Below are 25,624 nucleotides of genomic sequence, written 5' to 3' on the forward strand. Positions count from 1 at the left end.
TTTAGTCTTCCGTCTCGTCCCGTCTCTATAAATTTCGGGACGGGATCGAGATTTTCTTTTTTTATGCCCACCCCTGACTTGTTTATAATGAGCTGATATTTTCAGGCCCAAACTAGGTTCTGGGCATATATATTGAAACAGAGGGAATTTTTCTCACTTCCAAGAGCTCAATTTCCCGCCGTGAACTCTCGGCAGTTGATCGGAAATACCTCGCCAGGCTTTGAAATCAGATGAGATGAATCGATTTAAGGTAAGCCCACTTACTAATTTAGTTCTTTAGGGTTCTTATTTTCATAAATTTTGCACTTTGAAGCTGAAACCAATTAGGGTTATTTGCAGTGTTGCGCATTATCCCCATTTCAATTCTTACTTCTTTTTTATATTGCTCTCTGATATTGGGTTTTGGTTCAACCAACTATTAGCTGTCTAGCTAGTTTCTCCTTATTGCAAATATTGGTATCATTTAAGATTTAAGAGTTGTTCAAACATAGAATGTCGAATTGTATATAGTACAGATCAGAACCAATGAAGCATATAGAGATTAATTGGTCATAAGCAGTGGGCATGGTGGTAACTATATTATGTACTTTAGTATTTGAATTAGCTTTGTTTGTCTGTCATCAATCCTTGTAGGTGTAATTTGCTCTTACAAACAAAGCGAAACAAAGTATCAATGTATCATGGAGCATAAGAATAAGTCATTGGAAACGGCAACTTCTCAAGCTCAAGGAGCTTGTGCTGACTCCAACACAGACATATTGACTAGTGTTCCTTGTGAAGTTGCTCACCGTATTCTTTCATTGGTCAGTCTTAAAGATCTTACTCGCGTGGGCAGTCTGTCTAAAAGATGCAGAGATTGTATGTATCGGTTCCAGCCTTGGAATTTTCTGCCTATTATGCAAACAGGCAGCAACAATTGAACTTGTTGTACTCTATCTATAGGTATATGATTCACTGCAGGGATGATAAGATAAAGAGCTTTTCTATTCGATGGGATTTCTCTGCCGGAATTTCAGCGGACAGTTTCCGAATGATGACTTGGGTTCTTATTGCAGTGAGGTGCAATGTTGAAGTGCTTGATCTTCATTTGAGGTTGAAGGATAAAGATGGGGCAATGCTTGAATTTCCACCTTGCATCTATTGCTCTGAATCACTATTGTTAGAGAATGTCCATGTGGGAAGTTTCACTATTGAAAGCACGTCATTGGAATCATTTACGTTGTTGTATTGCTATAATAGTGACCCCTGTCATTTTAGCATCTCAGGTGAGAAACTTGCTGAGATAAACATAGAGTGGGAATATAGTACAGCTACCAGCAATATTACCAGATCGTTACACGTTTCTGCTCCAAATCTCAAGATTTGAAATGGATTGGGAATCTACTGACTTACCAAAATTTTGGGAAATTTATGTGTTTAGAGAAAGCTCAAAATTTTCTGAAGCGTCAAAGAGGTGACTATGACGTTAACAATGCATTTGAGGTTCTTTGCAGTTTCTACAGGGCTAAATCACTTGTTCTGAGCGAGGAGACCATTAAGGTAATGATACATAATACAACTTCATTTTCGTAGAAACAAGAGATGTGCAAAACGAAACTCATTAACATGTGTTGATTTTGATTATGAGACTATGGATTCTGTCATTAGTTAGTATTGTGACTGTGCTATTATCCCCACATCCGTTTTAATTAGTCAATATTAAAAAAAAAAACAGAACTACCTGAGTTATGTAAACAGAAGCATGACCTGGGTTAGTTACGTACATGTCGATTGCTTATATGGTTACTGAAATTATGTTCATTGAGCTGAATTGTTGTCACCAGTTGGGTTTGCTGCTGACAGTTGGTTTAGTTCAAAGTTTAGCTTAATCTTTGTGATATTGTAGGTATTGCTCAGGGAAGGTTCCATGCGTGCCCCATTAGATGGTACTACTTACTTGGGTATGCATGTAATGAGCTTGACTGATGACCTTGTCCCTGCAATGGTCTCTCTTGAGAGGAATGCCACATTTGAAGACTTTGTACATCAATTCTTACCCTTCCTTGAATGTTGTTAAACTTAAACCAAAAGTAAGTGAACGCCCTTGCTTCATTTCTCTGTCACACGAAACTCTACTTTAAAATGACATGTCTAGATTACAAAGCAATATTTTAATATCTGTAACTTTAGATCATAAATATCATCTGGATCATTGTATCGTAGATGACCCATTGCCTGTAGGTAATGTAGTTATAAAAATAGCATTTCCTATATTCTGTTCGTCACGCTTATATCTTGGTTTATTATTATTTTAACTCATTTACTTCTTTGCTTCTTAGGCATGTGGTTTTAAGAGGAAATATTGGAAGTCCCAAAATCTGGATTGTATTCATCAGCTTGAGGAGGTATCCGTAACACTCTCCACTTATCCTACTAATGCTTTGGAGTTAGTAACATATATACTGGAGCAGGCTCCGAAATTGAAGAAAATGGTCATATGTTATTTACCTCATCAATCATATGTTATAGAGAAGGTAAACAAAAGCAAGAAATTTTCCTCTGCAACTGTTGTCTTTTAAGAAAAGAGTGAAAGACGATGGAGCAATGGGTGAAAGTTATTATGGGAAGCTCTTTCACTTGCATCGGTTCTGATCTTGCACTTCATGTAGAGGAATGCATGGAGGAAACCTAGGTTTGTATTTCTGTTTTTGGTTGTTGTCAATGGAGTGGAATTATATTTTGACTATTTTTATGTTTCAGATCTTATTGAGCTTAAATCAAGTAGTTTACCAAATGCAAAAATACATGGTTTTTAGTGTTCATGTCAGAACATAGCACAAAAACCTAATTATCCTGCCAAGCCTATGTTATAGAGAAGGTAAAAATTCAAGAAGTTTTCTTCTGCGTTTGTTGTGTTTGAAGAAAGATAATTTCAAGATGATCATGTAATGGGTATGAATAATTATCAGGTTCTACACACCTTACATCATATCTTGTAATTGGCTAACTGTTTCGAAAAATTATCTATGGACTCTAGTGTTGTAATTTTTCACGTTTTTGTTTTGTTTGGAAACTTATCCATGATTAGTAATTATTAATCAGTATGCTGTTTCTGCAAATCAAGTTGCAGCTGATTGAATTGACAACTCATATAGTCAGGATATCAGAATACTGACATAGTTTGCCCACTATAACTATATATCTTCATTTATGAGAACAGTAAAACTCACCAGTGTTTCTAGTTTCTTTAGGGTTAGAATTTCATTTAAACCGCTGAAGCTCACGCATACAGAAAGAAATTCAAGATAGTGACATGGTTCAGGCCACTTTTCTGGCAGAAGGACCAACAGCCAAATACTGGAGCAAAATGATGCGAAAGACAGCAAACTCAGATGAATAAGCTTCAACTTCCAAAATAATCAACTATGAAACCACAGAATGCATAATCTTAAAAAACTGATTCTGAAATTTTGAGCCTTCGAATACTAGGCAAGTGAACACTGGTTTTCACTGCATCCTTCATACGCAAACATGACAGAATTTTGTTCTTGAACATCATACGGTATCAAGGTAAGTTGCCAGGTCGGTCCAGTTTCTTGCCCATTCTTGAAGTGATTAATTTTTAGGGCTCTATTTGCTTCTTGAATATCCGAATTGAATGATCAAACTCTTAACACATTTTTAACCGTGCAAGGGTAAAACGGATATTACCCAATTAGACATTTAAAAAAAAATATTTTATCTGTTTCTTCCCAGCATATATTTATCCTCTCTCTCTCTCTCCGGAGAAACCGCCAGCAAAGTCAATCGTTGTGCATACAAAACAACCTGCGATCAGTTTCTGGAAGTCTCAGAATTTCAAGTACACTCCGAGGTTGGAATCTCCCTCCACTTTTCTCTCTCTGGCATCTTTTATTTTTCATTTCTGGTTCTGTTTGATTTGGCCCTCTTATTTCTAAGATGTAATTTTTTTGCTGAACCCATTAACTTAAAGCTTAGCTTGGATGATGCAACTTTCATGAGTTACATGGAAAAAACCCTTTTCGAAATGGGTACCCTTTTTTGCTTTGTCAATGAAGCTTTCTCTGTTTGTTAACCCAGAAATTCAATGTTTGAATGCTATGAGTTGGGAAATTTTAGTGAATTTGTTTACTTCCCTTGCATTGGTTTTGCTTGCTCTATAGATTTAGGTCGGTTGCCTTGCCCTGAGTATTAGCTTTGATGTATATATGGAGCTTATTGAACTTACCTGATAAGTCATCTTTAACCATGGGTAGTTACAGAAGACGGCCATTTAATTTTGTATTTGACTGAGCTTTGGGTAAGCCCTGTACCAGGACTCGGTTGTGGTCTTATTTGTTTTCATGAACTATGATTGACGCGTTCTTGTTGCTGATCTACTGGCACCATTTCGGTGTATTGCATTTCCATTTTTTTTTGACAGACTAAGCATCCAACTTTCAGTTGAGCTTTTTCCCACTTTTATCTTTCAATCTGTATCTCTTAACTAACCTGGAAACTCATTAGGGTTAGTTGTACTTAATCTGCATTTATATCAGTGCCCCTTTTTTTGATAAATTTTACGATTTGCATACTTTTTGGTTCTTTAGTTTGAGTATGATAAAAAAGAAGTAATAGTTTCCTGACTTTCCTTGTTTATTACAGTTTTCATGTAGTGTGCCTATATACAATTGCTTACACATGGACTCCTAAACTTTGATATATAATGGAACATGTAGAGTTTAAAAGTCTAGGTAGTCTTTGGCACCATGTAAAGAAAAAAAAAAGCTCTATTTTTATGTCCATTGGAAATTGCAGGTGTTGATTTCTCTTGCAAATAAAAAAGGAGAAACCAGGTACCATGGACGACATAGATAAGTTATTTGCAACTGAAAGTACTGAAGCTCCAGAAGGCTTTAGGGAGAGCACAGTCGACAGATTAAGTAATCTTCCCGACAATTTGGCTCATCACATACTGCCAGGCTTCAGTTTTAGACAACTTGTAAAAGTGGGCTGTGTGTCCAAAAGATGCAGAGATTTTTATCTATCAACTCCGTCATTGATTTTTCGTTTTGGAGATGCAACAAGCAGGCATCATCAGTTTAACCTTGTTATAACTAGTGCAAGAAAGAACACAGATTTACGTGGTTCACTAACGATGTGTTAGCTACGTCCACGGACAGAAGAAGAACAGTTTTATTATGTTGAGGAAAAATACAGAACGGCTTGTATACAACACACAATAGGTTGTTTATATACAACCCTAAACCCGATATACTAGTCCTAATAGGAAACCATAACCTAGTATAACCCGATATACTAGTCCTAATAGGAAACCATAACCTAGTATAACCCGATAAACAGATAAGCCGCCAGAACAGATTGGATGATTCAAGGCATATATTAACAAATCTCCACCTTGACTTGAATCCTCTCACAAATAACAGATGTACCAGATGCACCATAGTGATGCCAGATGTACAGAAAACTCTTTCTTCCTCAGATGTCGCCCCCAAAGGGCAACTAACAGCTTGTAACATTTAGCAATTCCAAACAATGTTGGAACTTGCTGTGTGGAACCGACTTGGTGAACATATCAGCGGGATTGTCAGCAGTGCCCACCTTCTTCACCTTAATTCTGATCTCATCTCTCAGAAAATGATACCTGACATCAATGTGCTTAGTCCTCTCATGATGAACTTGATCCTTAGCTAAACATATTGCACTCAAACTATCGCAATATACTATAGCCTGATCATGATGCAAACCAAGACTACTGACCAGTCCCCTCAACCATATGCCTTCCTTTGCAGCGGCTGTCAGAGCCATGTACTCTGCTTCAGTAGTAGACAAGGTCACTGTAGGCTGCAAAGTAGCTTTCCAGCTAACCACAGAGCCACCAAGAGTAAAGACATAACCAGTCATAGATCTCCTAGTGTCAACATCTCCAGCATAATCGCTATCTGAATAGCCTGTTACCAAACAGTTTGTATCACCTCCATAAATGAGACCAACATCAGACGTACCTTTGAGATACCGGAAAATTCTCTTCACAGCCTGCCAATGCTCCTTTCCAGGATCACCCATAAATCTGCTGACAACACTAACAGCATGTGCAAGATCAGGCCTAGTGCAAACCATAGCATACATCAAGCTTCCTACTGCACTAGCATAAGGAACTCGAGACATGTATTCCTTCTCCTCAGCAGATTTAGGTGCAAACGCAGTAGACAGATGAATATTTGCAGCACTTGGAGTATCTAAAGATCTGGATGTAGACATACCAAACCTGGATAATATTTTCTGGATGTAGCCTTTCTGTGATAAGAAAAGCTTCTTCTGACTTCTATCCCTGTAAATCTCCATTCCCAAAATTTTTCGAGCTGCTCCCAACTCCTTCATCTCAAACTCTGCACTGAGGAGACCCTTCAACTTCTGAATATCAGACTTGTCTTTTGCAGCTATCAGCATATCATCTACATACAGGACCAGATAAATGAGGGAACCATTTGTTAACTTGTTGTAGTAGACACAACAATCATACGGACTCCTGATGTAGCCGATCTCTATCATATAGCTATCAAACCTCTTGTACCACTGTCTAGGGGACTGCTTTAGTCCATACAAGGACTTCTTCAACTTGCAAACATAGTCTTCCTTTCTGGGAACTTGAAAACCATCTGGCTGAGTCATGTAAATCTCTTCTTCCAATTCTCCATGTAAGAACGCTGTCTTCACATCTAGTTGCTCAAGCTCCAGATTCTGATGTGCAACTATGGCTAGTAGCACCCTGATAGAAGTATGTCTGACCACAGGTGAGAAAATTTCATTGTAGTCAACTCCCTCTTTCTGATGGAACCCTCTTGCAACTACTCGAGCTTTATACTTGATGCCCTCAGCAGGTGACAACCCTTCCTTTTTCTTGAAAATCCATTTGCAAGTAATAACCTTTCTCCCCTGATCAGGTCGTTTGGTCAATTCCCAAGTCTGATTTTTCTGAAGTGATTCCATTTCATCTCCCATTGCAGCAAGCCATTGAGCTGACTCTGTACTTGTAACTGCTTCCTTGTAGGTGGACGGCTCATGAGGATCCACCTCTTCAGCAACCTGTAGTGCATAAGCCACCATGTCCTCAAAACCATACCTTGTAGGTGGTTTCCCAAAGTTTGGTCTCCTAGATCGCTCATGAGTCAAACTATGCTGATTAGCAACCATTTGTTCTGATTCTGAATGTAGGTGTTGATCTTCTTGTTGTGGTTCACTCACATCTTCAGTGACTTGTTGCTCCACCTGTTTCTCAACACTACAATTTTCTGATACAACCACAGACTTCATAGTAGGGTTAAACATAGAATTTTCATCAAATACTACATTCCTACTCAGTATAACCCTCCTTTCAGATGGAGACCAGATTCTGAAACCTTTAACCCCATCTCCATAGCCTACAAACACTCCTTTTTTAGCTCTTGGTTCTAACTTACCCTCACTTACATGATAGTAAGCAGAGCACCCAAAAACCCTCAGATTGGAGTAATCAGCAGACTTACCAGACCACATCTCATAAGGTGTTTTGAGATGTATACCTGTGTGTGGTCCACGATTTATCAGATAACAAGCAATATTCACCGCTTCTGCCCAGAACCTTCTTTCTAATCCAGCATTAGAGAGCATGCACCTAGCTCTCTCCAGAAGTGTCTGATTCATACGTTCTGCTACACCATTTTGCTGTGGTGTATTCCGGACTGTATGGTGCCTTGCAATACATTCAGTCTTGCAGAAATCATCAAATTCAGCAGAACAGAATTCCAGACCATTATCAGTTCGCAGCCTCTTGATCTTCTTCCCTGTTTGATTTTCAACTAATGCCTTCCACTGCTTGAAATTCTTGAAAGCGTCACTTTTATGCTTCATCATGAACACCCAAGTCATTCTTGAGTAGTCATCAATCATAGACACAAAATATCTGTGACCTCCCAAAGAGTCAACGCGAGAGGGACCCCAACAATCAGAATGGATATAATCAAGCGTGCCTTTAGTTCTATGAATCGCTTTAGGAAATTTTCTGCGATGTAGCTTCCCAAAGATACAATGTTCACAGAAACTAAAATCCTTGACCTTGTGGCCACCAAGAAGATCATTCTTTGACAGAATTTGCATCCCTCTTTCACTCATATGACCAAGCCTCATGTGCCATAGCTTGGTCATATCATCCTTGTGAACCTCTGATGATGCAACAGCAGCCGAGCCTGACAGCGTTGAACCTTGCAGAATATATAAAGTACCTCGCTTGACACCTTTCAGAACCACATTGGTACCTTTGTAGACATTTAAAATTCCACATGAGCCTTTGTACTTGAAACCTTTGCTATCTAGAAGACCCAAAGAAATCAGGTTTTTCGTCATGTGTGGAGCATGCCTAACATCATTCAATGTACAGAATTTACCATCATGTGTCCGTATTTTTATTGAGCCAATTCCAACCACCTTACTTGCAGAACTGTTTGCCATAGAAATATTGCCTCCATCTATCTGCTCATAGGTTGAAAACCACTCTCTGCGTGGACATATATGATAAGACGCCACGGTATCCAAAATCCACACATCCCTGTGATGTATGTGTGCATCTGCAACCAAGGCCAGATCTTCTTCCGAAGTGGTGTCAACTTCTGCTACAACAGCAGTACCTGATGCTTTCTCAGACTGCTTCTTCTTCTTTGGACATTCGTTTTTCCAATGTCCCTTCTCTTTACAGTAGTTACAGACATCATTGGATTTGGAACCCTTTGAAACTGGATTCTTATATTTCTTCTTCCCCGAACCTTTCTGTCCCAAACTTCCACTGGCTACCAACCCTGCAGCCTGATTGTCTGAACTAGTACCGGTCGCCTTATGGTGCATATCTCTAGTATGTAAAGATGATCTAACATCCTCCAGAGTCAGAGTATCTCTCCCACCAATAAAAGAATCCACAAAATTCTCATACGACGAAGGTAGAGATACCAACAGAATTAGAGCAGCATCCTCATCATCAACTTTAACATCGATATTACGCAACTCTAATAGAACAGTGTTTAACTGATCTAAGTGATCTCTTAGAGATGTACCTTCTTCCATACGCAGACCGAACAGACGTCGCTTTAGAAGCAACTTGTTGGTTAAAGACTTCGTCATGTATAGACTCTCAAGCTTCAACCACAGACCAGCCGCAGATTCCTCCTCTGCGACTTCGGTGATTATATCATCTGCAAGGCACAACAGAATTGTCGAGTGTGCCTTCTCCTCCAGACTGGCCATCTCAGCGATTTCTTGATCCTCTGACTTCTTAACCAGCGGCGCCCACATCCCTTGTTGTTTTAACAAGGCTCGCATCTTGATCTGCCATAAACTGAAGCTGTTCCTCCCTGTGAATTTATCAATCTTCACATTCAAACCAGACATATTTCTTGGCGGAAATCACAACCAGGCCAGATAAATCTGGCTCTGATACCAATTTGTTATAACTAGTGCAAGAAAGAACACAGATTTACGTGGTTCACTAACGATGTGTTAGCTACGTCCACGGACAGAAGAAGAACAGTTTTATTATGTTGAGGAAAAATACAGAACGGCTTGTATACAACACACAATAGGTTGTTTATATACAACCCTAAACCCGATATACTAGTCCTAATAGGAAACCATAACCTAGTATAACCCGATATACTAGTCCTAATAGGAAACCATAACCTAGTATAACCCGATAAACAGATAAGCCGCCAGAACAGATTGGATGATTCAAGGCATATATTAACAAACCTGTTAAATTCTATAGATAGGTTCATGATTCTTCATGGGGATAATAGGATACAGCAATTTATTATTGATTGGGACTTCTATGCAGGCCTCTCTGAAGAGGTTTTCCGAATAATGACCTGGATCCATATTGTATTAAGATGTCATGTCGAAGTGCTTGAGCTTCAATTGGATTTGGACAAACCAGAAAGAGTGTCTGCAATGGATTGGCAACTTGTTGGATTACCAGAATCTTGGGAAATTATCATGTCTCGAAAAAGCTTATATTTTCCTGAAGCACAATGGAGATGACTATGAATTTGACAATGCATTTGAGGTTCTATGTAGTATCTGCAGGGTTACGGTTCTTCAACTGACCGAAGAGACCACCAAGGTAAAGATACACCTCCTTTCAGAAATTTTCTTTTTGCATAGTGAAATGGAGTGTTTTTGGACATTTTCTTTTCACTGGATATTACAAGGAACGTGTCTCCACTATAAGGCTGTACATGTCAATAATGGTAGTTTGTGGTTCTTAATCTTCAGAGTTGTTTTTGGAACTGAGCAATGACTTTGCTTTTACGTTTAATCTAGCAGCTAATCCGTATTGAAACTGCAGGTTTTGTTTGAAAGCAATTTAGATAGCTTTTCAGTATGAAAGAAAGCTTTTCAACATTATACATGGGCTTTTTAAAATTGAATTGTCATTTGAGAAAACATATGGAGTAAGGGGGGAGAGGTGGGTTTACAAATCAACTATGACTATAAACAAAAACCATTACAAATTGCTTTTAGCCATTTTAGTTGTTATTGTTTCATCTTCTTTCTCGGCTCCCTTCTCTCTTTCTTGGTCGCCTCTGTCAATATGAATTCCACCCTTCCTGATTTGAACACGAATTATGCAAGTTATAGCTGAACTTTACCACCAATATATGTTTTTGGGTGCTCACATACTTTGTATTTTCAAATATTAGCGTGAATCATTGTAATATTTTATATTGCAGTTATTGCTCAGGGAAGGTTCCATGCTTCCACCATTCGATGATATTACTTAAATGTGCATATTCTGAGATTGACTGATGTAGGTCCCTGCGATGGTCTCACTTCTGAAAGGGATGCCTCATTTGAATACTCTGCACATAGATTCTTACCCTTCCTTGGAGCTCATCCATAAACCGAAAGTGAGTGGATATCTGTTTTAATTTTCATGCGAGACTTAGAGAATACAGAAAATTGTGATTTTATACTAATGTATAGTCATCCCTTAGGCAGTGTAATCATGGGAATTTTATTTCTCATTTGCATGTTTTTAAATTATATCTTTGGGAAAATTAGAATTTTAAGGAGATTTGCTCGTTCCTTTGCAGGGTTTAAGAGCAAATACTGGAAATCCCAAAACCTCGATTTTATTCTTGAGCTTAAAGAGGTATCAATAGCGCTGACCACTGGGTATAATAATAATGCATTGGAGTTGGCAAGGTACATTCTTGAGCATGCTCCGATGTTGAGGAAAATGTTCATATTTTATCTACCCCACCAGTCATATGTTATAAAGAGGTTTGATAATTGGTAAAGAGTTTCCCCTGCTGCCACAATCATCTTTCAGAAAAGAGAAAAGAATGAAGATAAAACAATGGGTAAGAGCTTTTATTGGTATTTACTTAGGTTACGTAATTTCTAATCTTGTAGCTTTTGTTGATGAACTGATTGGGGAAACCTTTTTAAGGGACCCCAAATTTTGTAATTTTCTTTTTCCTTCCAACTGTTTCATACCAGTGGAGCATGAATGCACAATCGATGTTATTTTCATTTCATGTATACCTTTTCAATTCTGTTTTTTGTATGCTGCGTCAAATGTTTACACAAGTTTGGTTTACTGTTTATAATTGGGCAGAAAAAACGGTAAGCAAATTGGAGGATTGTGTTGATCTATTACTGAGATGGATATTTAAAGGTATATAGGATGAATGATAACTATATAGTGATGTTCATGAAATATTGATCGAAGAGTAAGGTACTTACAAAGTTGTATTCATGAAATATTGACAGAAGAGGACGGATTTCATAGAGTTATCTTATTACTGCTACCGAAAACATTGGAAAAGTAACGGAGGTTCTGGTAACTTTTGTTCCTTCTATGAGTTCTATCCTAGAGTTTGCTTTGTTATTTTGACCTTCCCATTTTGAGTTGGGAAGTGCCTGATATAGAAAATTTAAATTAAAAAAAACCGAACACAAGAAATTGCTCCATGTAGGCATGTAGCATTCGGTGGGGGATCCTTGCTACATTAATCACCCAAACTTTCACTGAATTATGTCTATTCCACACTGTTCATGATCATTTTCCAGATGTTAGTCACAAGTGAATGCAACAGTTTAAGCTGGTAGAGTGATTGATATACAACCAAGACTTTAAGCTGCAATGCAAACACCTGCACTGAATCCCAATCTTGCTGTTCAAAACAATGGTGGAAGCTAGAGGCTCACGTACACAGGTCGAATACCTATAGAGGTGTGCAAGGAACCAATTGCAGGAGGGGAAAGTTGATGGTGAATGATAGAGGGGTGGTACATAAAGAAATATATATACTCAAATTTTCCAGTCACCACGTACTAACGAATGAATTAGTTACAGAGGTCCAAACTGATAATGAAGTCCAAGCAGGAGATGCAATTGCAAGTTATGGAACTGGATAATTTTTATACCATGCAACTAAGGGAGCATTTAGCAAAAGAGTTGTGCCTGTGCTCATTTATACTGGAGTTTCACAAGACTATATAGGGATAGACTCATAGACCTAATCAAACGCTTCAAGAGTCCAGACTCAGATTATTGACATCAAGATTCTGAAAGTTAGATTGGCTAGTGGTACGTGCTTTGTTGCAAACTAGAGGCCAGGTGAGAGTTGAGTTGTGATTGCAAAAGTATAAGCGATCGAACTACTCTACAAATAGCTATTCTTACATTGAATAAATTACTCTACAAAAGTACAAATGAAGAAACTCTTAATTAAATACGACATCGTTAAGAAAGGAAAACGGAAATACTTGCAAATGATGAAACTCTAAATTAAATACAACATCATAAAGAAAGGAAAACAATTTGAAAATGTCTATTTTGTTTTTCTTTTATTCCAATCGGTAGTTGATCGATCTACGCTGGTACTCTGCCAGCTTCAGGATCATCTATAGCATCACCTAATCCCATCTCCGAGCCTGGTGTGTCTCCCTCACTTGCTTCATTATGATCAAGCTCAGGTCCTAAGGCCCCTTGCCAGCGAACAGTGGTTGCTCTTAGTACAACGTTTAGAACTGGTATAGTACTAAGGAAGGCATGGAGCCAAGTCACAAAATGGTTGAGCACACAGAGGCAAGAGGGGACGAGAATCATAATGACATAGGCATACCAGAATAGGGCTTGGGGGAGGACAAGCGCAGCAGCCACCAGTGTGGCTGCGAGAGGCGCAGAAAGCTCTTCAATTCGTCTGACTATTAGAATGCTGGCAGTACTCCTTGGAATGGAAGTGGTTGTTGGATGAGTAGTGAGCGGGCAATGAACTTTGACGGAGATGAAGGGAAATATCAGCAAGAGATGGGCATGAAAAAATGCTTTTATCCAGGTGAGGTTGCTAAATGTATGGAAAGGATCCCAATCCCATGGCATTCCTACTCCATATTTCAACATGTTGATTGCTACGAGAATTGCATGTCTGATATCGATATACATGTTGGTATCTGCAGGTTTGGATGAACTAGGCCTATGTTGTATGTCTATATATATAGCAAAGAATTAATTCTCGAAGGGGGTGTTGAAATCACCTCTTCTGATCCATATTTCTTAGCGTGGTGTTATTTCCCCCTTTTTTCAACAGCTACGAGTATTGGGGTGAGGTGACAGGGTGGTGTTTTCATGAACAGAATATAATAAGATGCGTGTTTGGTAATACATGGAGAGGGGGTAGTGACTAGAGATATTGAGAGGGGGGTACGATGAGTAGTGAACATATATACATGGAAGAGGGCCGTAGTGAATCTAAGTATATTGACAGGGGTACGAACAGTATACATAAAAGAGGAGGGGTAGTGAATATAAAGTATATTTAGAACCCGGGGGGTACGAACAGTGAGGATACGATACAGCATTACAGCCGCTACTTTTTGAAACTTCTCCAATTTTGTTTTTCTCTTCATTTATTAATTATTATTATTTTAATGTAAGTCTATGTCCAAGACTCCGAGTTAATCCAAGTCCAAGTCGTGTGTGCAAAATCAATAATAATATCCAGGGCCCATCCAATCCACCGTAAAGGTAAGTGTCCAATTGCATTGGTCATCATCCAATCGCTTAGGTCGGGGGTACGAACAGTGTACATAAGAGGGAGGGGGTACTGAATATAAGTATTTTTGGTGCTGTAAGTATATAAAGTATATTTAGACCCCCGGGGGGTACGAACAGTGAGGGGGTACGATACAGCAGCTACTTTTTGCTAAAATTTGACTTTTCTTTCCTCCAACTTTGTCATCTTTTCACACGTTAAGCCGTTAAGGTAACCTTGATTTTTTTAAAAAAAAATTGCAGAGCCAACTAGTAATGCTACTAATGCAACAAGACTTTACAAAATGATTTATTGAGTCTGGTAATTACTAATACACAACATCATGTCGGTTTTAAGCTAATAAGTTGAAACATGATTCTAATACAATAACATATATGGGTGTGTGGCTGTAACTAGATATTGTGTTTTTGGTTTGGGTGACCGTCAATATGAACATTTGAGTAAAATAAACCCAGTTCTATACTTTGTTAGTCCATTGTTATCTAAGTGATATCTTCTGATTGAGGATTGGTATAACTAAACTTGATACTATTTTGCTGCTAATAATGTCCCTTATGTATCTTGTCACTTAATTGCTTTTTATAGACTTCAAAACATGTATAGTTTAACATTTAACCGTAAGTCTTATATCAAAATTTCATGAAAGATGAAGTATTCTCACTGGCTAGTTTTCTATTTACGTTTACTCAATATATTATTAATTACTAGCTAAATTAAGACTCTTGGTTTGTCTTATGTGGCAGAGGATGTTGAGGATCATTTCATGAGATCATGTGAATCTGGTTTAATTTGGATGTTTCAAAGGAAGTGATACACTAACATTGCAAGGATATTAAAAGGTTGGATGCCATGAAGAGTTGGTACGGTGAACCTTGTAATATGTACTAGGTATTTGATATAGGTATCTATTAGGGGTAAGATGTTATGTTTTGGTTTTCTAGAAGAAATTTGAACTCATGTACTTTTAATTATGATATAATATCAATTGAATTCTTGATGGGTTTTAGAAAAGAATGTAATTTTATGGTTTGGAGGCTGCTGTACCACTATATTATGGGTTCAGATAGCACATAAATTCAACCACCATCTTTGATAAGTATACTCCATTATTAGTATACCCCTAATGTTCCATTGCTTTATTAGTATACCCCTAATAATGTATCTTATTGGCGCCTTCTCGGTTGTTTCCTAAGATCTCCGCAACAAGTCTCACCTTACTCAACAGAAGAGACGAGGAGCGAGGTCTTAGATGCTGTTTATCTTTCATACTCAAGGTCCTGCATTATACATAATCATCATAAAGGATGGTATTCTGCTCTAGCTCCCAAATTAGTTAACTTTAGTTGACTCTTCCAACCAAACACCCCCCCCCCCCCCAAACCGTAATCTCTCGCTCGGAAGTCTGAAAAATTGAATCGGAACTAGGAAGGCGTCGTTGACCCAAAATATTGCAGAGAAGTGGTGGTCAGGCCGTTTGATGACTTAGGTGATCTTCTCTTGCTTGGGATATCAACTTTATTCAGAAGCTTCATGTGCTCAGGTATATTGATTATTGAGATATTAAATTGTCTATCAGATTAATTACATGAAAAATACATCGTCTTCTGGTAGTTACGATGAAGTTGAACAATTGAATCGCCGTACACGCATGAGTTTCCGTCATCTTAGCCTGACTTGTTCTAAGGTGTAGTCCCAAATTCGCCGAGATCGGGAAATTCATCTGAACCGCGAGCAGAACCGGAGAAGTTAAATTGAAATTAGAGCAAGCAAGCAAGCTTTAAAGCCAATTCCACCAGTCTGTCATGGAACATGTAAGTTAATTTCAAGCACCATCTTCTATTTAATTAATGTGGCATCTTCAAGCTCATACAATATGACTATATTTTTTTTATTCATTCAATATCACTTTTGGGTTCACATTTTGTTTTTTGTTTTTTGTTTTTTTGTTCTGTTCCCTTATATAATATTGAAAAATTATATACAAAACTTTCTATCCTATAATGTTATAAATGTAACATTTGAGAGGCAGTTAATTAGCTACTAATTCACATATTTGTTACCAAACTAGATTAATTAACGAGACGATATTACCGTTTGGTTTAGTACATGACATAAGTCTCTCATTTGTAAGTGAGAAATTGTACTTTGACTCATAAAAGCACACTCGATGTGGCATATCAGTTGTATATTTGATAAAACAATTAACAACAGAGTCTACCTATGCATTTCATTTCTGAAAAATCACTCAATCGAAGGGTAAGAAGCTAGGTAAAATGTGAATAACTAGGTCCTTTTTAAGAGAAATCTCTTGTCGTTTGTACGTGGCTGCATCAACAGGTTATAGAAGTGTAGACAACAGAGGTACAAAGGATTACGCTAGTGAATTTCAAACGATCCAGGTAATCTATATTTTGAATTATAAGTTAGCTAACTAGTTCGTTATTTGATAAAACAATTAAGAACAACAGAGTCTACCTATGCATTTCATTTTTCTGAAGAATCACTCGATCGAAGGGTAAGAAGCTAGGTAAAATGTGAATAACTAGGTCCTTTTTAAGAGATATCTCTTGTCGTTTGTAGGTGGCTGCATCAACAGGTTATAGAAGTGTAGACAACGGAGGTACAAAGGATTACGCTAGTGAATTTCAAACAATCCAGGTAATCTATATTTTGAATTATAAGTTAGCTAACTAGTTCGTTTGGAAGTAAATTTGCCGATTATCACTTATTTTCCCACTCATATCAACCTGCCTAAACTAATGTCATTTGTCATTTTTACTTACCTTAAATCCATTATTATATCATAATTAATTCTTAAATTTTTAAAATTAATTATTAATTTATTTTTACCTTAAATTTAATAATAATAAATATTGAAAAAAATGACAATTTCATATCCTTTATTAACTATTTGAATGACAAAATTCAAAATGTGAACATTCACTTCAAGAATATCTGCAACTATTAAGAAAGAGGAATGTTACTCAAACCCTAGGAGGCGCCGTTGCTGGTAGCGTGTAGGCAGCCTTTGTGTCGCCGTGTATCGTAGCGTCATGCTACAAGGAAACATCATCGTATGGAACTGTAGAGGGACCTCAAGCCCTCGAGGCTCCCAATTTTGCTCTCGTGTAGAGCGTCGATCGAGGTGTTATGGGAGCGATGGTCTAATGGCTATGGATCTGGGGCGTCTATTTGATGGTGTCGATGATCCGACAAGGATGTATTTCTTGGCTGAGTGGGTTTCTTTGGAGCCGGCGAAGGATCCTTGTGATGGCTAGGTTATGGTTTTGTGCAGTGGGTGAAGGTGTCAGCATGCCTGGGTCGATCCTAGCTGGGATCATTTTTTTTTTGCGGTGGATCGTTGCTTTGGTGATCTGTGGCAAGGCGGTGATCTTAGCCTTAGCAGAGCTGATGACTGGAGGTTGGAGCCATCGTGGGATGCTGATGATTGAGACGACCGATTGGATCTGGGTCTTTTTTTGCCGGTTTCTTCTTGTCGTTGAAAGCACTTTTGTCAGTTGGTTGTGCTTCGATGGCAGCGAAGAATGCAAGTGCCAGCTGAAATATGGGGCCATGATGCGGTTATGGAGGTCGGCAATCTGAAGTTAGCGTCTGCATCAATCTTTGCCGAGAGAGAAAGGGAGACCAATCTTGAGCTCAAGCTTCCTTGGTGCTTCAGGATTAGGCCTGGGTCTATACTCAGTTTTGGTTTTGGCTTTTAATGCTTGTTATTCGGTTATGCTTTTATTGCGTTTTCAATTAGATTTAGTTTTTCTTTTTCTTGTTGGTCTATTATCCCATGTTGATCATGGGTTGTTAAGTATGGTGTTTATTGCTTAGATAGGTTGGGCGGGATATGTGTCATTTGGTTTTTGCCATAAATCCTTGTGTACACTGAAAATGTGGTAGTGGGTGGCATGTAGGGGACTTTCCTTTGCCTTTGTTGCGTTTCTAAATGAAAGTATTCATTTCTTCAAAAAAACAAAATGTACAACTATTTGACCCAATAGTATAAAAACTATGATTTTTGTATATATTTTTAGACTATTTTACCCATTTATCTAAACACTTATAGAGAGAGAAAATTGATGAGAGATACCACTTTCTCGGAACCTTGCTGGACCGAGCACCGATCACTAGGCTCCGGTCACCGATGGAGTTGACGACCTCCATCCACTGATAACTTGACTTCACTACAGGTCGCCGAAAAAAATTACTGACCCTCAGTAATGTTTAATAATAAATTACTAACAACTAGTAACGTCTAATAATAAATTACTGACCCCTAATAAACATGTCATAATCTCAACTACGGTGTATTGTTGATATCTAGTAACCTTAAACAAAGAATTCCGACCTCCAGTAACCCCTAATAACAAATTACTGACACGCAGTAAACATATTACCTAACCGAAATAAACATGTTGTTAGCCCCAATATTAAATACAATCATTGATGAAACCTATTAAACATGTTATATATTTTTTTATAAACACATGACCGTCTTCTAATAAGAGCGTTACTAATCCTCAATTATATGTAAAATCTCTTTATAAACACATTACTGACCATTAGTAAAAACGTTACTAACCTCCAATAATTTGTAAAACATAAAACATATCACTATTGCCGGCAAAAGTTTGATGGTAAAACACATACCATTTTATAGATTCATAATGAAAAATAGTACAAAATATGAAAAAATCAGAATAAGAGTGAAAAAAAATTCGTGGGCACCCAGATATTTGATTTGGGCACCTATGCGTCATATTCTACAAAGAAATGTCTGCTCAACGCCCTCCACCAGTTCACCGCCACTTCCAGTCCTACTACGACTCATGACGCCACCGCCTAGATCCTCTCCCCCAACTGGCAGAACCCTCTCGAGAAGCACTTTCTCTGGCTTGCCGACCTCCCATACCTCTTCACCAACCTCCTCCTCTCCATCCTCGACGACTCCGGCACCCTTATCGTCCAACTCGCTAACCACCGCCCCTAGCACGTTGCCACCCCTTGCATCATATGTCCTCCAATCTCATCCCTATCTTTGTTAATTTATATAAATAATCATGGTTATACCATAATTAATCTAAGACATGCGTCGTTAATCTAAATAGGTGGACATGATCATATTAGAAGAGTTTCTCTTGAAAATCGGCCTCTCTTCTTTCCCAATAGAGAGAAAACCCTAGTGTGACAACTCCCTCGCCCGGCGGCGCTCATGTTTGTTCTCAATTTCATCCGGTTGGCTATGTGTTGCTGTCGGACGGGTTGTGCAATCTCATTGGCTCTCTAGTTTGTTGGGTGGAGATTTCAAGGTTGGTCGACATCCTATTTTCTCCCGATTTTTTTTTTGTAGTAGTTTCGTTTTGCTTCTGTACTCAAGGTCGAAATGGCGATGCATGGCGACCTCAATTCGCTTTCTACTCCTTGGTGATTTGTGTCTTCGTAGTGGTGGTTGTTGATGGCATTTGTCTTCCTTTTAAGACGGATCTAGCGAGTATCATTGGTTTTGAAGGCATTGCAGTGCTGCTTCCCCTTGGTAGTGATGGCTGGGATGTTGGCATAATGGTGAAGCTGTCACACATAGGGACCATTTTCCGGGACCGGAATGCAGCAGTATTCGCCGTAACCCCGAATTAATAAGCAACTAACATGTCAAAGTCGAGTGCCTATCAACTCGAAACTATAAGGCTGAATAAAAATATAAACCATGGACAATGAGAAATGAGGAGCACATGAAAAATATATACAAATAAATACAAATGTCGAAGGTAGCAACGTAAGAAACACCACAGGGGCTAAACCGTCATTTCACATAGTAGTAAAAGGTGAAAAGGGTAACCTTCTCTCGGTAAAAACCAGGGGTTTCACCCTATGATCTCTGATCGGTTTCTGGCCAAAATTCGGCAACTACACTCCTCCAACTCAACATGCAATTACATAGAAGACATCGCAACAACACAACGATCACAACTACACTAAAATCAAAGAGAAAGGGGTACGTTTAATACCTCAACGATCCTCCAATCGGAGCTGCTGCGCCTCCATGCTCCAACCTTGATTATCGGTGCTGCTCCAAGGATTTTTCACTCGACATATAATTCCTCTCCGAGCTCTTCCCATCACCTAGGTTCCAAGATGGGTCTCGTCGGAGCTCGAATGGTTGCGGCGGAGGAAAACAAAGAAAAATGGGGAGGGAAATCCCAAATCAGTTTCAAATTAATGAAGTTGAGGACATAATCGAGCTGGGTATGAAGTTCAATGACCATGCTTACCAACACAACGACAAGAAAGCTCATCGGAGCTTCGAAACTCGGTGAGGCACTCCCACTGCCTCAAAATCAATCTTGTTACAAAATTGGTTGAATCCCCACATGCATGAAATGGGTTTTGAAGAGGAGAGTGAAAGAAAGATTTTGGTGGTGGTCTTGTGGCCATTGGTGGCCGGACGGTGGCGCTAGGCGACGGTCAAGGCGCTGCATTTTCTGGGTTTCTCTGTTTCAAACCGAGAGAAGAGAGAGAGCCAAACCCCTCCCCCCCCCAAAGAAAATAGAGAAGGTAAAGAAATGAGTGAGAGATTTGTGTGTGGGAGAGCCCACCCTAGGCTCTCATTTTACTTTAAAATCAACGGCGGTGATCAAATGATTGAGATCAAGGGCTGAAATTTAAAAATGTAAAAAGTATAATTTTTGAAAATGCGACTTAGGTAATCGTAAACTTCGTAAATGCGTAGAAAATTAACCGAGTGTACGGAAAATATCCGTGAATACCCCCACGCTTGTGACGACGCGTAGTTTAACACAAAAATGATAAACAAAAAAAATTGACATCTTAGGAAAATGTCGGTTAACGTGACAACATACCGGAAAGAATAAATAAATTTTCAGGGGCTCACAGAAGTTGAGGTTTCCTTGTGGTGGTGTCTGGCTTCGGCTCATGGCAGCGGCGGCGGCTATGCTCTTGGGAGTATGGTGAATTAGGGTTTAGGCCAATTTTGGATCTTGGCTTGATGCTCTATTGGGCATGTGGGTTGGTTTTAATTTTATTTCCTTTTTGAAGTTTTTTTGCCTTAGTTAAGTCTATGCATGTCGAGGTAGTCTCGACTATATGTTGGGTTTTCATCCTACCTGTATGTCGGGCTCGTCTTGACCATATCTTTTAGTTTTTCTTTTTTAGTTTTTCCTGTAATAGGAACCTAGCACCTAATCGGTGCATATATGCCATGTTTGTTAATGGGGATAGTTTTTAAATGGATGATTTATCTTATGTACCATAGTTAGTTCTATAGGAACTTTATGTACACCTTGTTCTATCCTTCAGATGATAGCTGATGAGTATGTAATAACCGTTTTGAGCTTTATTATTAATGAATATTTTCAAAAAAAAAAATCTAGATAGGTGGACATGCGGGTGGTGAAATAAAGGTGGTCGGTAAATTTAGTTATGTTGTTTTGTACCTATATATACTTAAATAATGAAATTTTTGTTGGTGACATAGACATTCAAGAGCAAAGAAGACTTAATAAAATGGGCTCGTGAAGTTGGGAAGTCGCATGGGTTTGCTGTTATTACATTGAGATCTGACAGTGGCAATAGAAGTAAGAGAGCTAGAGTTACATTGGCTTGTGAGAGGAGCGGAAAATGTGATAGCCTTAGAGGTACTTCAAAAGAAAGGATACCGGATAAGTTTGGACGCCAATATACCGGAACAAAGAAGTGTGATTGTCCTTTCCGGTTAAGGGGTAAGAAGCTAGCTACTAGTAATGAGTGGGAGCTAACCGTAGGTAGTGGTATTCATAATCATCCAGGAGGACCCCCGGAGAGAGGCCATTCATCTCAGGGTAGATTATGTCAAGAGGAGAAGTCAGTGGTGAAGGATTTGTATAAACAAGGGGCGAAGCCTAAGGAGATATTAACAGCCCTAAATGAGAGGGACAAACGCAACAAATCCACAGAGAGGACAATATACAATGAAATTCAAAGAATTCGGCGCTCCGAAGAGCCAAAGAGACTGGAGGATCTTGGGGTTGAATCTCTGTATGCACATGAGAGTTCTGTATTGCGACAACTAATGAGTGGGGCAGCGGAGTACAATTACACTCAGAAGCACAGACCTAATCCAAAGAAGGACAATGTGTTGGACTTCTTTCTGACACACCCCCGTAGCTTCGAATTGTTACGGGCATTTCCAACTGTATTGATAGTATACATTAACTATGATGACTTAATGGGAAGGTGGGTCGGGTTGGATTTTTTGGGACTTACGTCAACTCGTAAGGTATTTTTCGTTGCTTCGGCTATCCTTTATTCTGAGAATGAACATAGGAATTATGAATGGGCCTTAAATTCATTGCAAGGTGAAATGGATGATAAAGGTATTCTCATGCCTGATATTGTAATTCTAGACTCTAATGACGCCGAAATGGATGCCATCGAGATTTCCCGCCCCATTAACGACGTGTTTAGTGCTGCCAAACTGTTAATTTCTACGGATTATGCGGTTGTATTGGAATTTGTATTGGAATTTGAATTGGAATGTATTTTCTCAAAAGAGACGTGGGAGTTGTTAAAAGCATCTCCCACTGAAGCCGATTTCGAACAACATGTAATGCAGCTACGCACCGAAATGACCGAGTTTGGCGGTCGGGATATAGATGAAGTTGAACATGTGCTAGAAAGGTATTTGGAGCCATACAAGGAAATGTTAGTTGCAGCATGGACAGATAAATTTATGCACTTCGGGAGTCGCAACCTGCCGGCGCCACGGTAACATATTCTACCTTCACTTTACTCATCTGTCAAATTAATTGTTTCCTCTGGTAATATTTTGTCCTTCTCCTCCAACAGCTGGGGCCAGTGTCCGTTCTATGACTATATATATGATTACCGAGATTCTGTAGTCGTAAAGCAAACAGTAATCGACAGATTTTGGGAAAGAATGCATAGTCGAAATGAGCAAATTCGCATGGAAATTGACGGTTCGTTTCGGGAATCTTTAGAGAGTGAGTACACTGATGATGGAGCCCATCTCCCGGTGTTAAAGGAACTCTATGGGGCTATTTCCATTTATGCATTAAACATGATCCGCGAGCAGACCTTGCGAGCCGATGAGATAGATGATGACCATAGTGAGTGCACCTGTGCTATAAAACGTACCCACGGCTTACCATGTGCACATGAAATTGCCGAGTACAAGAGAAAAGGTCTACATATTCCACTTGAATGCATCAATTCTCATTGGAGGCAACTTCCCCGTTTGAAACCGTATACAAGGACCAGAGAGCCCAAGGTGCATCAAACGATGAAACGCCCAAGGCTAAGTGAAGATATTGGCGGATTTCAACAGTTGACAAACACATATGCTCATTCTGCTATATCCTTGCCTAGTACTGTTGAATCTGAAGATAATGCACCCAATGCTGGACCATCTATAGTGCCCTCAACGCAAGAGTGGCAGCCACGGGATGAGGTAAATTTAAATTATTTAATTATATATATAATTAGTCTCATATCATTATGATCGAACAAAATTTACATTTTCTGTTTTGTTCTTTCTCTCTTCTCTTATTGTCCATTTAAGACATTTATGCATGATTATTTTGGCAAATCCAAGCATACACTTCTCGACATAACATGTTGTCTGAAACAATGCAGCGGCGACGAAAGTGATATAACAGTTTATTATCTTGAATTATCCTTATAATACTCAATACTTGGTATTGTTTTTTCTGTTTGTTAATTCTAAGCTAAGTAGCGAAACAAGTTTCAAATTGCTTCGTTTAGGCAAAAATGATCTATGATGGAAACTCTAACAATTCAACTCATTAATTGAAACTATGTCCATATATATATATATTATTTTTTTATTTTATTTTGGATGGAAAACTATGTCCATATATAAGTAAGCTACAAGTAAATAGTGTAAATAATATTCAATTTCAAAACCTACATATACTGATATACCATCGTGTTTCAGGTGTATGGCATCCAGCAGACAACAACTAAGCAACTTGAATTTGCTGATATATGTCCACTTGAATTGAGGCCATATATCCTTGATATAAAGGATGTTCCAAGAGATGGCCATTGCGGTTTTAGAGCTATGGCATCATTTCTGGGTTACAGTGAAGAAGTTGGATGGGCGAAAGTGCGAGAAGATTTGAAATATGAGCTTCTGATGAACTCATTTCACTATACACAACTCTTTGGTTCGGATCAAAGGGTTAATGAATTGCTTGATGCATTGGCATACTCCGAGTCCGAGGGTATTTGTTCACAGAAGCACTGGATGACTATGCCCGACATGGGTCATATTATAGCATCTTGTTATAATATTCTACTCATACATTTGTCCTCTGTTCAGTGCTTTACATTCTTCCCACTTAGAACTGCGCCTATAATAAAATCAATATCATCTCCCAAAGAGATGGTGATAGGATTCGTCGAAGATCATTTTGTGCAGGTATGCTAATTTTCAATATTTGTACTATTGTATACTTGTATTTGTAGTCATGTGTATTGCTTATCTTGTGCAGGTATATTTGAAAGCAGGTCATCCAATGCCTCCTCCAATTCCAGCTCCCACCAAAAAAAAATCTCATGAAGCCACAATCTGGGAAAGATTTAATGGACAACGTTCAATAGGAATGGGCCACTCCATACCTGAGTCGCATAGAGCATTTCAGATCCTTACAACAAAAGATCCCAGTTCATCTTTATTTCCATTCTTTGCCTTCTGTAGAAATTATGGATGACTAGTTTGATTCATTGCAAGGGGAATAACCTCTCAGTTATCCCATGTCCTTATGACTAAGTCTCAGTTGAACAAGAGTGTAACCTGTTTGTCCTTCTTTTTTAGAATTGCCTTGCAGCATTGTGATTTGGACTTTGAGGACTTTTGTTGATTACAGAATTATGTCTGTGTATGGCTTAAGGGGTCGTACTATGGATCTCATTGTGATCATATCTTGCTCTGTGAAATTGTCATTTGTTATAATGATAGGTGATACATATGCTGATATGCAATGTAATTAAAATTTAACAATTCAAAATTTGGGGTCATTGCTTCAGTTAGTTCAGTGTAACTCTATGTTAGATTCCGAAAGATGTACTGGTATCGCGGATTAACTCTCACCTGATTTGGATTGCTCTATGGAATAGGGAAATAATAGAGATGCACGATCAATGTGAACACAGGAGGTTATTTTGCGACCAAAATTAGGGATTGGAGACGAGAATATATGTTGGCATCTCCAACACGGTCATGCATGGATAATGATGACAAATTCTTCAGTGAGATGGCATCAGGGGAAAAGGATTCTAAATGTATTCACTTGCTTTTAAATGAGATTACAAAAGAGTCCGTTTTATCTGGTCTACCACATTTAGTACTGAAAAACTTTAAGAGGGGTTTAAATACATGATTCTGGGCATTTTACAAAAGCCTAATTAGTAATCACAACACTTGTAGCTGGGAAATGAGTTTTGGACTGCAGAACTTGAAAAACAATATAGTTTATCTGGTAAATACTAAA

The 25,624-nt window shown here is 38.6% G+C and overlaps 2 protein-coding genes and 1 pseudogene across 2 annotated transcripts; all 3 read left to right on the forward strand.

Annotated features, from left to right (window-relative positions):
• The first annotated feature begins 165 nt into the window (after positions 1–165).
• LOC126794976 (uncharacterized) lies at positions 166–2,858 on the forward strand (annotated as a pseudogene).
• A 6,929-nt stretch (positions 2,859–9,787) lies between these two features.
• On the forward strand, positions 9,788–11,618 carry LOC126794790 (uncharacterized). The gene is made up of 3 exons (XM_050521570.1): positions 9,788–10,144; positions 10,836–10,931; positions 11,118–11,618. Exons 1-3 carry the CDS (start codon positions 9,917–9,919, stop codon positions 11,184–11,186), a joined length of 393 nt encoding a protein of 130 aa, XP_050377527.1. The 5' UTR covers positions 9,788–9,916; the 3' UTR covers positions 11,187–11,618.
• Positions 11,619–15,283: 3,665 nt separating this feature from the next.
• On the forward strand, positions 15,284–24,844 carry LOC126795515 (uncharacterized). The gene is made up of 6 exons (XM_050522343.1): positions 15,284–15,898; positions 16,668–16,745; positions 21,589–22,856; positions 22,938–23,559; positions 24,067–24,552; positions 24,626–24,844. Exons 1-6 carry the CDS (start codon positions 15,890–15,892, stop codon positions 24,842–24,844), a joined length of 2,682 nt encoding a protein of 893 aa, XP_050378300.1. The 5' UTR covers positions 15,284–15,889.
• The last annotated feature ends 780 nt before the right edge of the window (positions 24,845–25,624 follow it).

The sequence above is a fragment of the Argentina anserina genome, chromosome 5 (assembly GCF_933775445.1).
Source record: "Argentina anserina chromosome 5, drPotAnse1.1, whole genome shotgun sequence".
Lineage (NCBI taxonomy): Eukaryota > Viridiplantae > Streptophyta > Magnoliopsida > Rosales > Rosaceae > Argentina > Argentina anserina.

Bases quoted from the DNA above. Each gene is read 5' to 3' on its own strand.
- LOC126794790 (XM_050521570.1), top strand. From the start codon at position 9,917: ATGTCGAAGTGCTTGAGCTTCAATTGGATTTGGACAAACCAGAAAGAG. The intron at 10,145-10,835 runs GTAAAGATACAC...TGACTGATGTAG, and splicing joins TGACCGAAGAGACCACCAAG to GTCCCTGCGATGGTCTCACT. The intron at 10,932-11,117 runs GTGAGTGGATAT...GTTCCTTTGCAG, and splicing joins AGCTCATCCATAAACCGAAA to GGTTTAAGAGCAAATACTGG.
- LOC126795515 (XM_050522343.1), top strand. The intron at 22,857-22,937 runs GTAACATATTCT...CTCCTCCAACAG, and splicing joins CGCAACCTGCCGGCGCCACG to CTGGGGCCAGTGTCCGTTCT. The intron at 24,553-24,625 runs GTATGCTAATTT...TATCTTGTGCAG, and splicing joins TCGAAGATCATTTTGTGCAG to GTATATTTGAAAGCAGGTCA.